Raw genomic sequence first — 14,848 nt, forward strand, 5'->3', positions numbered from 1 at the left:
GGTGGGCAGTACCTGAGGGGCAGTTAAGGAGGAGCGAAAGATTGCGCACCCGTTTGGCCCCTTCTTAAAGAACAGGCGGGAAGAAGTCCCTTGCTCTGTCAACTTTCTTCCAATGCCGCAGGACCTGTATCCCTGTATTGCTTCATGAGAAAACGCAGTCTTTGTTTGGACATTACCATAATAAAACACGAATTAACTACAGCCGTTGGTCTGGTTCCTGAGTCACATCCTGGGCCTGACAGCTTGACAGAGCCACCTAAATCACCCTCAACGCTCTCTTCACTTGACTGGGACAAGATGTCAAAGGGAGCAGCGGGGGGGACGAACCCCACTTCTGAGATGGAAGAAGTGGAACTCTCGAGGACTAAGGTAGCTGATTTGCAGACGGATGTTCAAGCCCTGCTAGCAGCAGTCAAGGCGCTGAAGACGGATAATCAAACCTTGAAGGCCACGATAGACCAGATGCGAACAGCCCCTCCAGCTGCCGTAGTAAAGGTTCCCATTGGATTGCCCCCAAAATACGCGGGACAAAGTGATCAGTTGGCAACCTTCGTGGCTCAATGTGAGTTATATCTGGATGTCAGGCACACGGAATTTCCAGACGATGGGGCTAAAGTAGCTTTCGTGATTAGCCTCCTGGAGGGAGAAGCTGCAAAATGGGTGACTCCGTATCTCGTGAGAAAGGATACTGTCTTAGGAAGGTACAGAGGATTTATACAGGAGATGACCGAGATGTTTCAAGACCCGCAAAGGGCTGAAACAGTAGCGCGGCAACTAGGCGCTCTGAAGCAAGCTAAAGGGACTGTTTCCGAGTACACTAACGCTTTTAAAATTCTGTCCCAGGAAACTGGTTACAATGACGCCGCCCTGATGTTTATGTACCAGAGTGGATTAAATGCTGAAATCCTGGATGAGTTGGCCAGGACCTCCCCCCCCGCTGACCTACCAGGGCTCATCCGGCTATGCCTACAGATAGATCACCGGATGGAAGGAAGGTGCCTGGAAAGGAAGCAGGAGGTCCCGAGATACTCAGCCTCGGCATCCCGCAACAAGACCCTTCCCACTGCAGGGATGGCAGGTAATGCAACTGAGGAACAGGGAGGGGCTAGGCCAAGACTGTCGGAAGAAGAAAAGGAAAGACGACGCCGGGAACGTTTATGCTTTTATTGTTCAAAGCCAGGCCATGTGGCCAGAGACTGTGGACTGAAAGGGGGGAAAGCCGAGCCGTCGGGAAACTAGAACACCCAGTCCACGTGCAGGCCGGTGGACTGGGGGCAGCGTTGTATAAAGGCCCCCCAACGATCCAACCTCCCTCAAAGGGGGTGTTGGTCTTGCCTATTCGGATTACAACTTCCAGAGGAGTGGTGTTTAATTCCACTGCCTTAATTGACAGTGGAGCCTCCACAAATTTTATTGATGCAAAGTTAGTCAAGCGTCATGGAATTTCCCGGTGGAAACTGGACGCTCCCCTAGCTGTGGAGACTATCGATGGGAGACCCCTGAAGTCAGGAGGGGTGACACAAGCCACGGAGGAAGTGAAACTTCAAATCCCTGGGCACGAAGAGTTCATTTCGCTATACGTGTCAGATCTCTCGAACTTTGAGGTGATTCTGGGAATGCCCTGGCTAGCAAAGATTGAACCCAAAATAAGTTGGAAGGAGGCGGTGGTGTGGTTCACCTCACAGTGTTGCCAGGAGAACTGTCAACCTGAAGGAATCAAGAACACCCTAGCGGGGGCAGTGCAAGAGATCGAGCAAGTGACCCTGCCGCCAAAGTATGAAGAATTCAAAGATGTGTTTGATGAAAAAGAGGCAGAGACTTTACCCCCCCACCGCCCTTACGACTGTGTGATTGACCTAGTGCCAGGAGCCAGCATCCCATCAGGGAGAATCTACTCTCTCACAGAGAATGAGAGGGAGGCCCTGAAGGAATTCCTGGATAAAAACCTGAGGTGAGGATTCATACGCCCCTCACAATCCCCTGCTGGAGCGCCACTATTGTTTGTGAAAAAGAAGGGGGGGAACTCAGACCCTGTAACGACTATCGCGCATTGAACCAGATCACCATCCCCAACAGCTACCCGCTGCCCCTGATCTCAGAGTTGCTGGACCGACTGCGCTCTGCAAAAATCTTCACGAAGTTGGATTTGAGAGGAGCGTACAATCTGATCAGAATGAAGGAGGGAGATGAATGGAAAACAGGGTTCTTGACCACTTACGGACAGTATGAATACCGGGTCATGCCGTTTGGGCTTTGTGGAAGTGCAGGAATTTTTCAAAAATTCATGAACGACGTGTTTAGAGACTTGTTGGACACGTATGTAATCTGTTACTTAGATGATATCCTGGTGTTCTCAAAGAACCAGGAAGACCACGACCAGCATGTGAAGACGGTGTTGAAGAGACTGAGAGAAAATCACCTGTATGCTAAATTAGAGAAATGTGGATTTGACCTCAAGTCTCTAGACTTTCTTGGATATCGAATCTCAGCGGAAGGCATGGAGATGAACCCAGGGAAAGTAAGCTGCATATTGGACTGGGGCCAACCTGTCACCAAAAAGGATGTACAACGGTTTTTGGGGTTTGCCAATTATTACAGAAAGTTCATTCCAGGGTTTTCCAAATTAACAGCTCCTCTGACTGACTGTTTAAGGGGGAAGAAGAAGTTTCAATGGACAGAGAACGCCACCGAGGCCTTTGAGGAGCTGAAGAGAAGGTTTGCTACTGAGCCCATTCTGCGCTTTGCTGATCCGAACCGCCCTTTCGTAGTGGAAGCAGATGCTTCAGATTTTGCCATCGGGGGTCCTGCTACAATTAGACCAAGAAGGGAAGGAGCTGCACCCCTGTGCGTACTTCTCTCGGAAGTTAAAGCCTGCAGAGAAGAACTACACAGTTTGGGAGAAGGAGCTGCTGGCCATCAAGGACTCTTTTGAAAACTGGAGACAATACCTAGAGGAGACCTCTCATTGAATTGAAGTGCGCTCCGACCACAAGAATCTTGAAAGCCTCCAAACCGCCAGAAAGCTGAACCAGAGACAGATAAGATGGTCCCAGTTCTTCACTAGGTTTAACTTCCAGATTACTTACCATGCCCAAGCCAAAAACCAGAGAGCGGATGCCTTATCCAGACAGCCACAATACAAAGAAAGTGAATCCGAGGACCAGCCTCAGTACGTAATCCCGCCAGAGAAATTAACGTTGGGAGTATGCCAGCCTTCATGGGAAGAGGAACTCAAAAAGGCACAACAAGAAGATGCAGACATGCTAAAATATCAGCAGGAGACGGGACAAGGTCAAGACTCAGAAGTAACCTTTCACTGGAGAAATGGACTGTTATGGTTCAAAACCACCAGATATGTGCCAGAAGGGGAATTAAGGCTCAGAATCCTATGCCAGTGTCATGATTCCATCACAGCGGGACACTTTGGGATTTACAAGACCATTCAGAACCTGGCCAAGGACTTCTGGTGGCCTAAAATGCGTCGGGATATTGAGAGTTATGTAAAGTCCTGCTCTGTCTGTCTGCGGACAAAAACACAAACAGGGACACCAGCAGGACTGTTACAACCGTTGCCTGTCCCACGCGAACCCTGGAAGGACCTCTCCATGGATTTTATAACTGATCTACCCAAGTCCCAAGGAATGACAGCCATCTTAGTAGTGGTGGATCTACTTACCAAAATGGCACACTTTCTTCCTTGTGCAGGGGTCTTAGAGGCTAAAGAAACGGCCAAGTTATTCATAAAAGAAGTCTACCGGCTGCATGGATTGCCAAACAGCGTAGTCTCAGACCGAGGAACTCAGTTCACAGCCAAATTTTGGAGAGCAATGTGGAAACAGTTGCAGACGGAATTAAAACTCTCCTCCGCCCATCACCCCCAGACAGATGGGCAGACGGAACGCTTGAACGCCGTTTTGGAAAGATATTTACAAAGTTATGTGTCCTATCAACAGACTGACTGGGTATCATATTTGCATTTTGCAGAGTTCGCCTACAACAATTCTCTGCACTCCAGCACTCAACAAACCCCGTTCTTCGCTAATTATGGATTCCATCCTAAAGTCTTTCCAAGTAGCTCAGAAGGAATGCTGGTACCGGCAGCTGAGAACTTCCTTAAGGAATTGCAAGCGGCGCAACAGACACTGAAACAGCAGTTAAACGAAGCCAAAACGGAGTACAAGCGAGTTGCTGACCTGCACAGGAAGGAGGGCCCCCCCCTTCAACCGGGAGACCAGGTATGGCTGTCCACCCACTTCCTCCAGATGCCGGGCAAATGTAGAAAATTACAAGACAAGAGGGTGGGTCCTTTCGAAATAGAAACTCAAATTAATCCCGTGGCGTACCGACTGAAGCTGCCTGACACGTTTAAAATACATCCTGTGTTCCATTGATCCCTCTTAACGAAAGCCGCCCCTCCCAGTGAGTTACGGCCGGAGGAACCTCCCGGAGCTCCACTCCTGGTAAATGAGCAGCTTGAGTTTGAAGTTGAGGAGATCTTAGATTCCAGGATCAGACACCACAAGCTGCAGTACTTGATTCACTGGAAAGGCTATGGGGTGGCTGACAGATCATGGGAAGATGCAGCTGATGTGCATGCTCCAGAATTGGTAAAACTTTTCCATCAACGTTTTTCCCACCGTCCCAAGCCAGACAAGGGGAGGGGGGCACAGCCTGGGAGGGGGGATGGTGTCGGAAGGCAGAGCTGGGGTCCCAATCCCGGGGAGCTGGATCCCGGAGAGTTGGGAGAAGAGTATTCGGATGGATGGCAGAGGGAAGGGGGAGGAACTTCCCCCCTTTGGAGCGAAGACGAAACAGAGGAACTGCCAGTGATAAGGTCGCTTAGCAACGGGGAGCCTGAGCCCTCCCTGGACATTCTCACGCCTCCCCCTCTTTCAGGCTCAGAGCAAGAGGGGAAAGAGGGAGGGCTGCTCACAGCCGAAAAGCGGGGAGGTAGTTTACCATCATTCCCTCCCCTATCCCCCATCCTGGAATTGGAAACTTCAGAAGAGGAGGGGGTGATGCTTCCCCCCTCACCGCGCACACGCAGACAGCTGAAAAGACAGGAGAGAAGGGGGGGAAGGTGGGCAGTACCTGAGGGGCAGTTAAGGAGGAGCGAAAGATTGCGCGCCCGTTTGGCCCCTTCTTAAAGAACAGGCGGGAAGAAGTCCCTTGCTCTGTCAACTTTCTCCCAATGCCGCAGGACCTGTATCCCTGTATTGCTTCATGAGAAAACGCAGTCTTTGTTTGGACATTACCCTAATAAAACACGAATTAACTACAGCCGTTGGTCTGGTTCCTGAGTCACATCCTGTGCCTGACAGTAATCAAATTACCCCCCACTGAACGAGAAAAGGTGAGTATTGAACCACATGTTCTCAAGGTGGCCGTTTTTGTAAATTCAATGTGCTTCTTCCAAGAGAGGGAGTCGGTAAAATGGACACCTAGATATTTGAAGGTCCTACATTGTTCAATTGACTGACCATTGAGTGACCATTTATGGATAGGAGACCTTTTGCCAAAAACCATAATCTTGGGTTTGGCACAATTTACTCGAAGATTTTCGGAATCACAATAGCTGGCCAGTCTTGTCAGGCCCCGTCTCAGTCTGACGCGGGTGAGAGATAATAAAATCATATCATCCACGTAGAGGAGTAGCGCTACTTTCCTAGCACCCAATGAGGGGGGAAAGAGATCTGGGCCCGAAATCGCTTTGACAATATCATTTAGATAAAAAATTAAATAAAAAAAGGGCCAAAAGACAGCCCTGTTTTACCCCTGATGTGACTGAGAAAGGGTCTGTTAGGGAGCCTTTAATACCCACCCTAACTTGTAGGTATATAGTGCCTGTAGCAAAAGCAATAGGCGTCTATCAATATTAGATTTGGCCAGTTTCTCCCAGAGCCTGATGTGAACCAATCAAATCCCTCCTCCATCCCTACCACCAATATTCTTTAAACAACTTAGCCATAAGTGCTTAAATCTCTCCTTTTTTAAAAAAAGTGTATCCTATTAGACTGTGGACCACGAAACGGTCACCCCTCCTGTTTATTCGTCATTGGACCCAGCCCCCACACTAGCCTCGTATCGCAAACGGTTTGGAGCTTTCCTTGCCGGTAAACGCCCAACAGCCTCCTCCATTCCTGGTGTGATCAGGGATGCCTTTTTCGGCGCACAGCCCAGAACACTGAGTTCTTGCACCCCGTCTTCCATATTCTGGCCGCGGGCCTTACACACACACACACAGCACATTAGCACGTGGCCTGACTATCTTCACAGCCCTGTAAGACCCGCAGAGTGGTTTGCTCCCATGGGAAAAGCAACACACATCTGAAAATCCACCGAAGAAACATAAGACACTCTACCCTCCCATTAGAACGAACATTGTGCTGCCACCATTCTCTGAACAGACCCTAGGGCCTTTATATTTTATGGAGCCTCAGGTGGAGGCAACCATAGCCCGCCCCTCTTCCAGCAGGCACGAGGTGGCTGAGGCGTGTACTGTGGCGGGCAGCGTGGCCTCACATGGACTGGCACCCAAGAAAAATAGGGGAACCAGTCACAACAGGCAACGGCCTGATATTCCACAAGGAGCTGCTGGGAAGGATGTTCATAGTACCATTTCCAGGTCACAGAGGGACCAGGAACCCCTGTCTGAGGAGGAAGACACCCAACTCCAGCCCACTTTAGATGAGATTTACTCTACATCATCTTCTCCTGAGGATTTTACAGGCTTCCTTGAGACAGCTACGTCTCACCAAGCATTTCAGGAGGCTAGGGGAGAAGCATCCATTGTTTCCCCATCTTTGCGTCAAGAGCTCCAAATTCAGGAGAGGTGCACAACCCACACTGCTCTCATGCGCAACCTCTACAGCTGCAACTATCAGCTCACATACTACAACAGTTGAAGGAACAGCTGAGAGAATCTCTTCTAATTGATCTAGCCAGAGATCTTTCTACATCAGCAGCTACTGTGCAACAGCCCACACAGGACACACCAGCTGCAGCACCCACTCCACCATCTTCAAGAGCGCAAGTGGCGCAGGGCCTCACTACTGTCTGCTCCTCTTCAAATGCACTCCAACCACCAGGCAGTACATCACCTGACCCATATGCTGCCTCACAAGGCAGGTATCTGCAACTTACGGAGGAGGCAACGGGGGATCCAGACAACAAGCTCATTGTCCTCAATGAGGAAGAGTGGAATGGAGATTCGGAGTCAGAGGAGATAGTAACCAATAGGATTTTCCAGGAGGCTCATTTCCTTCCTCTCCTGTGCAAGGCAATGGAAGCTCTTAACTTAAATTCCCCGGAAAATCCTCCAGCTCCTTCAGCATCGAGAATTTCAGCAATGTGTCCAGACCCGAAACCCAAGTCAAGGGTGCTAAAACTTCCATCACTGTTGCCTAAAGTGATCAAGCCTGAATTTGATGTCCCACTACAGTTCAAGAAATCTGTTGCTACTGCCAACAAATACTATACGTTGGAACAACACATCATGGACCAATTCAAGGTCCCATTGGTGGACGCTCCCATCGTGAATTTACTAAATCCGTCCTTGAACCAGAAGGACTCGGATGCCCACCTCATGGATGTGTCAGAGCACAAGCTGGATCTAGGTCTTAGGAGAGTTCATGAGGCCAGTGCGCTTTCCATCAAAGCAGCAGCAGCCTCCTTGGTATTTGCAAGAGCATCCCTGCTATGGCTGGAGGACCTATTGGATGGCCCGCAGCAGGATCCATCTTGCACCTGGAAGCCTCTTCTAAAAATTGCGAGAGCAGTGACCTTTATGGCAGATGCACCCATGGATGCCATGCAGTTTTCCACAAGGTCATTAGCAGTGAGCGTCTTCACTCGAAGGACCCTGTGGTTACACCATTGGGGGGCCGATACTGCAGCCCGCTCTAATCTTGCTTCTGAGCCTTATGTGGGTAGCAAACTCTTTGGCGATGACCCCCTAGCTGGAGTCTTGAAATCAAAGGAAAAGAAGAAAGCTATGCCTTCTGCCAAGAAATGAGACAATAGGAGATCATTTGAGTGACCATTCCATCCTTATTTGCCCTCTCATTTATTTTATTTATTTATTTATTTATTGCACTTGTATGCCGCCCCATAGCCGAAGCTCTCTGGGCGGTTTACAGCAACTCTGTCCCCAGAGTATTCACGAAGATTGTGGTTGCTCTGGTGGCACACCTCAGGATGCAGGGGCTCCATGTCTTTCCTTACCTAGACGACTCTCTGCTCCGGTCTGCTTCCCTCCACAAGGCTTGGGAAAAGATCTAGACATCACCCTAGCATGTCTGAAGGATCATGGCTTCCTCGTCAACCAGACCAAGAGCCAGCTTTGTCCAACCCACTGTATATTACAATTGGGGGCCACCACAGATTCGCAGCAGTCATATTGTTAGCACAAGACAGAGTGGACAAGATAATTACAACTGTAACACAACTTCTGAAGTTGCACCTTATGCATCTGGCAGGGATCTTGGGGTTGATGGTCTCAACCTATCAAACTACCCTATGGACCCGCCACCACTCTCGACCACTCCAGTGGCTGCTTCTACCCTTTCAAAGCGACATTGCTGCCAGGCATCACTGGAAGATGGCACTGTCACCAGTGGTCCATCGCTCTCTCTTATGGTGGACACACTAACCCAGTCTACTAAAGGGAGTGCCGTTCCGGGACCCTGATCACCTCAGACGTCAGACTAACAGGCTGGGGAGCCATTTGTGATGGTTAGATGATACAAGGAACATGGTCACCACAGGACTCAGCACTTCCAATCAATCTCCTGGAACTTCATGCAGTTCGGCTGGCCCTGAGGCACTTCGCAGGGATCATACAGTTGGGGGCGGTGCTGGTCAGGACAGACAACCTATCGGCCAAATCTCATTTGAATCGTCAGGGAGGCACACGCTCTCCACAACTACAGAAGGAAGCTGCCATACTGTTTCAGTGGGCAGAAACACACGTGGACTCAATCCTCGCGGAGTATCTGAAGGGGGAGGACAACCGCCAAGCGGATTGGCTCAGCAGACAGAAGGTACATTAGGAAGAATGGAAGCTTCATCCACTGGCCTTTCAGGAAATAGTGAAACACTTTGGCAGAGTCGAAGTGCTACCCACCTCAACTGCCAGGTAAAAAGATTTTTTCCAGAGGCGGAAGGCATAGATGCTCTGACGTCCCAGTAGCCTCAAGGACAACTCTGCGCCTTCCCACCAATTCCGATCATTCCCAGGGTACTTCAAAAAATCCGGGCCAAAAGGGCAACAGCTCTACTGATAGCCCCTTGGTGTACAAGAAGACCCTGGTTTCTGGAACTCCTTGATCTGTCCATCGATCCCCTGTGGCAAATTCCCCTGAGGGAAGACCTATTGTCGCAGGGGCAGCTTTATCACCCAGACCCAGGATGGTAGGCGCTTCATGTCTGGAGATTGAGAGGCGACACCTCTTAAAGTGAGGTGGTGGGAACTATGATGGCCTCAAGATGCCCTTCTACAATTAGAATATATGAGACTACATGGAAAGCCTTCTCGACATGGGTGCAAAAGAAGGGTCTGATTCCAAGGAAAGCAGGTATCAACGAGATCCTCTGCTTCCTGCAAGATGGCTTATCTTTAGGTCTTAGGCCAAACACTCTCAGACGTCAGGCTTCAGCCCTTTCGACAGTTCTGTTTACATCTCCAGAGAAACCACTGGGATCTCACCCGTTACTCAAGCATTTTCTACGTGGGGCAACATCATCAGCATCTCTTACGATCCATCGTTACCCATCTTGGGATCTACACAAGGTGTTAATGGCCCTACAAAAGCCCCCTTTTGAACCCCTAGGTCAAATTTCTCTACGTCTCCTATCCTTTAAGGTCTTGTTTCTTGTGGCCATTACTTCGGCCCACAGAGTGTCTGAGTTGAATGCCCTTTCTGTCGACAAGAATTTCTGTGTGTTCCATAAGGATAGATTAGTTCTACATACTATTCCTTTATTTCGTCCTAAAGTACTGTCTACCTTCCACTGTCAGCAAGAGCTGGTCCTTCCTTCCTTTTGTCCTAATCCTATTCACCCCAAAGAGAAAGCGTGGCATTCGCTGGATGTGTGAAGAGCCCTGAAAGTATATATCTCTAAAACAAAACACCTGTGACAGACAGACATAATTTGTGTCCTTTCACCCAGCGTACTTAGGGAAAAAGGTGTCTTCATCCACACTCGCTAGGTGGACCTGGCTGGCCAGGATAGTGGCCCACTCAACAAGGGCAGCAGCCACATCAGCAGCATTTTCACACCATGCATCTCTCATAGAGATTTGTAGAGCAGCTACTTGGGCCACACCTAATACATTTATTAAGCACTATAAGATTAACACATATGACTCAGCAGAGGCAGCCTTTGGGAGGAGAGTGCAAAAGCACATTCTCCCAGATCAATAGTATACTCAGCCCAGTGATATTCCCACCCTACAGGGGTCAGCTTTGGTATGCCCCACCTGAGATCAGCTTTTCCATGCACAGGAGAAAAGACATTTGGTCTTACCGTAAAATAGTTTTCTCGGTGCATGTCAAAAGCTGATGTCAGGGCCACTGCCTAGGAGAGCTGGGCTGCCATCACTGTTTTTTCATTTTAGGCCTACAGCAGAGAGCGTATGACTGCTGTTGTCTACTGTTTTTGTTTCTGTGGTTCCTATTGTGTTTTCTTCTTCTTGGTTGGCTTGTTATCAAGAACTGAAGTAAGGAGCTGCACAGAGCAGGAAGTCCTTGTAAAAAAATCCATTAGCACTCTTCTGCCTTCAACCACTAGGTGGAGCTAGCGTACCCACCTGAGATCAGCTTTTGACATGCACAGAGAAAACCATTTTACGGTAAGATTAAATGTCTTTTTTCACTGGGACTTATATCTTCTGGCTACATAATTCTGGGTATGAAACACTACTGTTGTCATGACCTTTTTTCAGCTGAAAGCTTCCTACTGTATATCACTCCATTCCATTAACAATAAAAATGCTGATTTATTCTGAAGTATTATTTTACTAGATTACTAATTAAAATCCAGTAAGTAAACAGTATTGTGGGTATATAATATGAGTCTGTTTTATTACAGGTTAATGGCATAGACTTGAGGAATGCTAGCCATGAAGACGCTATAACAGCCTTGAGACAGACTCCTCAGAAAGTACAGTTAGTTGTATATAGAGATGAAGCTCATTATAAAGATGAAGAGAATTTGGAGATTTTCCACGTAGACCTTCAAAGGAAAATGGGCAGAGGCTTAGGGCTAAGCATTGTTGGAAAACGGTGAGAGGTTTTATTACAATCAAGCATTTTTGTTAAATAAAATAAATAAATAAAAGTTCTGCATGGAACATTTATGTAGTAATAGAGGTCATTACAGCACCATGGCATTCCTTATAAAATTGATATGATTTGTCCTAGGCTGAGGTGAAATGCCTGGACACAACCCCATTTGACAGGCCACTGTCCTATATACTTTCATTTGGGTTGGAAAGACTGGCTGATGTTAATAGTGGCAGGCTATATTGCAGAGTTGGGGAGCAAGGTTGACAGATGCAAGACGAAGAGAAGAAAACAAGACATGAGGCAGCCAGGCAAGGGGCAAATATCTGTCCAGCTAAGAGATAACACACAAATTAGGAAGATAAAGGAAGTCAAGCATTAGTGAATCAGCATACATAGGAATGAGTTTTGCAACAATCTGACTGAGCATAAAATGAACGAAATCTTTAAAATTTAGGCTTTAAAAGATGTCAGAACTAAAAAGTTTAGAATTTAACAGCATATATCTCATTAAGCACTGACATAGCACCAACCCTGGCTTCATAGAATCATAGAATAGTAGAGTTGGAAGGGGCCTATAAGGCCATCAAGGCCAACCCCCTGCTCAATGCAGGAATCCAAATTAAGCATACCCAACAGGTGGCTGTCCAGCTGCCTCTTGAATGCTTTCAGTGTTGCCCACCACCTCCCCAGGCAATTGGTTCCATTGTCATACTGCTCTAACAGTTAGGATTTTTTCCCCTGATGTTCAGTCAAAATACAGCTTCCTGTAACGTGAGTCCATTATTCCGTGTCTTGCACCCAAGAAGAGATCCTAGCCCTCCTCTGACAATCTTTCACATACTTGAAGAATGCTATCATATTGCCCCTCAGTCTTCCCTTCTCAAGGCTAAACGTGCCCAGTTCTTTCAGTCTCTCCTCATAGGGCTTGTTTCCAGTCCCCAATCATCTGTGTTGCCCTCCTCTGAACCTGTTCCAGTTGCCCCTAACTTTCACAGACCAAGGGGAGTATTTGTAATGGTAATTAGAGCTTTGGCTGTTTTCCAGATAGAAAGAGTGGAACACTTAATTAGATATATTATATCCAAGTCTGATTTTCCTTTCAAATTTAAGAGGACAAACCTAGCACCGGAGAGCTGCTGTAGTTGTACTGCCAGCTGCCAGCCAGACTGTTCAAAAATGTCACCTCAACTTCAGATGTACAAGGCAGCCTTAGGCAAGCTGTTGCACACTCAGCATCAACCCCCCAGTACAAATATGAAATGAATAATATTAACCTCTTGTTGTTGTAGTAGTAGTAGTAGGAGAAGTGATAATGATAATAACACATTAAAATATACAAGAGTACAGAAAGTAAATATTTTGAACATTACAAAGTAATACAGCTAAATTACTATAGGCAAACTCAGCTTCAACTTAAAACACTGAATCTCCAAGGCAGTTTATGGCAATTTTGTCTAATTCTCTCTTCCTAATCTTTTTTGTTGCCAAGGCAAAGAGAGCCACTTTATGTCACATAGCCATTGGTTTGACTTTATTTATTTATTTAATTTATATCCTGCCCTTCCTCCCAGCAGGAGCCCAGGGCAGCAAACAAAGCACTAAAACACTTTAAAACATCATAAAAACAGATCTTAAAATACATTAAAACAAAACAACATTAAAAACATTTTTAAAAAATAACCTTAAAAAAGGGTTAAAAACATTATTAAAAAACATATTAAACAATTCTGACACAAATGCAGACTGGGATAGGTCTCAACTTAAAAGGCTTGTTGAAAGAGGAAAGTCTTCAAAAGGTGCCGAAAAGATAGCAGAGATGGCACCTGCCTAATATTCAAAGGGAGGGAATTCCACAGGGTAGGTGCCGCCACACTTCTTGTAAAAAAAATCTGAGAGAGTGCATTGATGATGATAATGATTTTGCGACATAGGAGAATGTGTCAGTATTTTCATTCTAAGACCAAAATATGGTCTAATGACTGAGCTAAGCACTAAGTAGCTGTTCCTTACAACTCAAGCCAGGATTTGTGTTGGTTTGCTTGTTCTGGCTTGAAAAGATCTAAATGTCTGTATGCCTAGGGTTTATAATTACCTTTTAATAATAGTTGTTTGTTTATTTAAATAATATCCCATCTTTCAATATAAAAATGCCGAAGGTGGTAATAGCAATAAAGTCCACAGTAGAAAATAACCAGTCCACACTAATATAATAAGCAGTAATACAATAAAGCCATATCAAATCAGATTAAAGCACACACAAAATCCAGAAATGCAACCAGTTGAAAACATAATTAGATTTGAAATACAGATTAGAACACAGAGTGGCAGAGAAGAACATATGTGCAAGTTCTTTTAGAAAATATTGTTGGTAGTGCAATAATGCATGTGCTTCTTGCATTGTTAGAAATGGAAGTGGAGTATTTATATCTGATGTTGTCAAAGGAGGAGCTGCTGACCTTGATGGGAGACTAATTCAAGGGGATCAGATCTTGTCTGTCAATGGAGAAGATGTAAGACATGCTTCACAAGAGGTAGTTGCCACAATTCTTAAGGTGAGTGCATAGTATATTCTTGGGTACTAAACCATGCTTGTAAGCTTTCTGCTATCTAAACATATTGTGAACTTGAAAATGGGCTTTTGTTTTTCTGGAAAGGACATCTACTTATGTACTTTAAGCACCATTTTTTGAATTGATAGCATTGTTTTTAAGAATTCCTTGTGAAGAATATGAGGAAATAAGCTTTTTTTCCAGGAACTAGATTTTTTACATTATGAAATGGTTGTGATTTTTTTAATGGTGTGATTTTTTTGTGGATGTATGTCTAGAAAAAAACATTTCCGTCATGGTGTGAATATTGCAAGTTGTGTGTTTCTTTTCACATCCAAAGTGTGCCCAAGGGCTTGTGCAACTAGAGATTGGACGACTGAAAGCTGGATCTTGGCTGTCATCACAGAAGACTTCTCAAAACAGCCAGGTTAGTGGCAGGTGGCAGTGCATTAATAAGATATGTGGAACTGAGGCTATTAAACTAAGGCTGTGATGATTTGGCCTTGTCATAAGAACATGAGAAAAGTCTGCTAGATCAGGTCAGTGACCCATCAATGGAAAGCCTGCAAGGAGAACATGAGCACAACAGCACTCTCCTTGTGATTGTAGAAGTTGGGCTTATAGTCCAGCTATAGCCATGACCCAGATGGTCCAATATTTTTGGTAACCAAAATGTGTGTTAAGCATTGGACAACGTAGCCATCTTAAGTGACAGAAAAAAGCCTAACATCTTACTTCACAATTTATGGGCTATTTCACTATGTATATGTATTTTTATATCAGTAGTTGCACAGTTTCATAGAATAGATTTTCTTTTTATTTCTTGCCTTTTAGTCCTCCTGGACCCTCCAAGGTGCCTAACAAGCTTTCAACAATAAGATATGTGGGAAACCATTAAAACAAGTGATTATATATCAACCTTATGCAATAACATGTGCCATTAATGAGGGAAAGGATGTTTTGTGTTCTTACTTTAGAAAGCTAGCCAGCAATCACTAGGATTTTCACAGG

General features: G+C 46.1%; 1 protein-coding gene across 8 annotated transcripts in view; it reads left to right on the forward strand.

The window, feature by feature from the left end:
• The window catches only part of PATJ (PATJ crumbs cell polarity complex component), a 294,202-nt gene that overhangs the window by 251,046 nt on the left and 28,308 nt on the right, over positions 1–14,848 (forward strand). For all 8 annotated transcript variants that reach the window (XM_061633245.1, XM_061633242.1, XM_061633249.1 and 5 more), the window contains 3 exons: positions 11,092–11,285; positions 13,693–13,840; positions 14,178–14,264. In XM_061633245.1, the coding sequence (XP_061489229.1) occupies positions 11,092–11,285; positions 13,693–13,840; positions 14,178–14,264 (429 nt within the window). The remainder of the gene's footprint in view (positions 1–11,091; positions 11,286–13,692; positions 13,841–14,177; positions 14,265–14,848) is intronic.

This window comes from Rhineura floridana, chromosome 6, assembly GCF_030035675.1.
Source record: "Rhineura floridana isolate rRhiFlo1 chromosome 6, rRhiFlo1.hap2, whole genome shotgun sequence".
Lineage (NCBI taxonomy): Eukaryota > Metazoa > Chordata > Lepidosauria > Squamata > Rhineuridae > Rhineura > Rhineura floridana.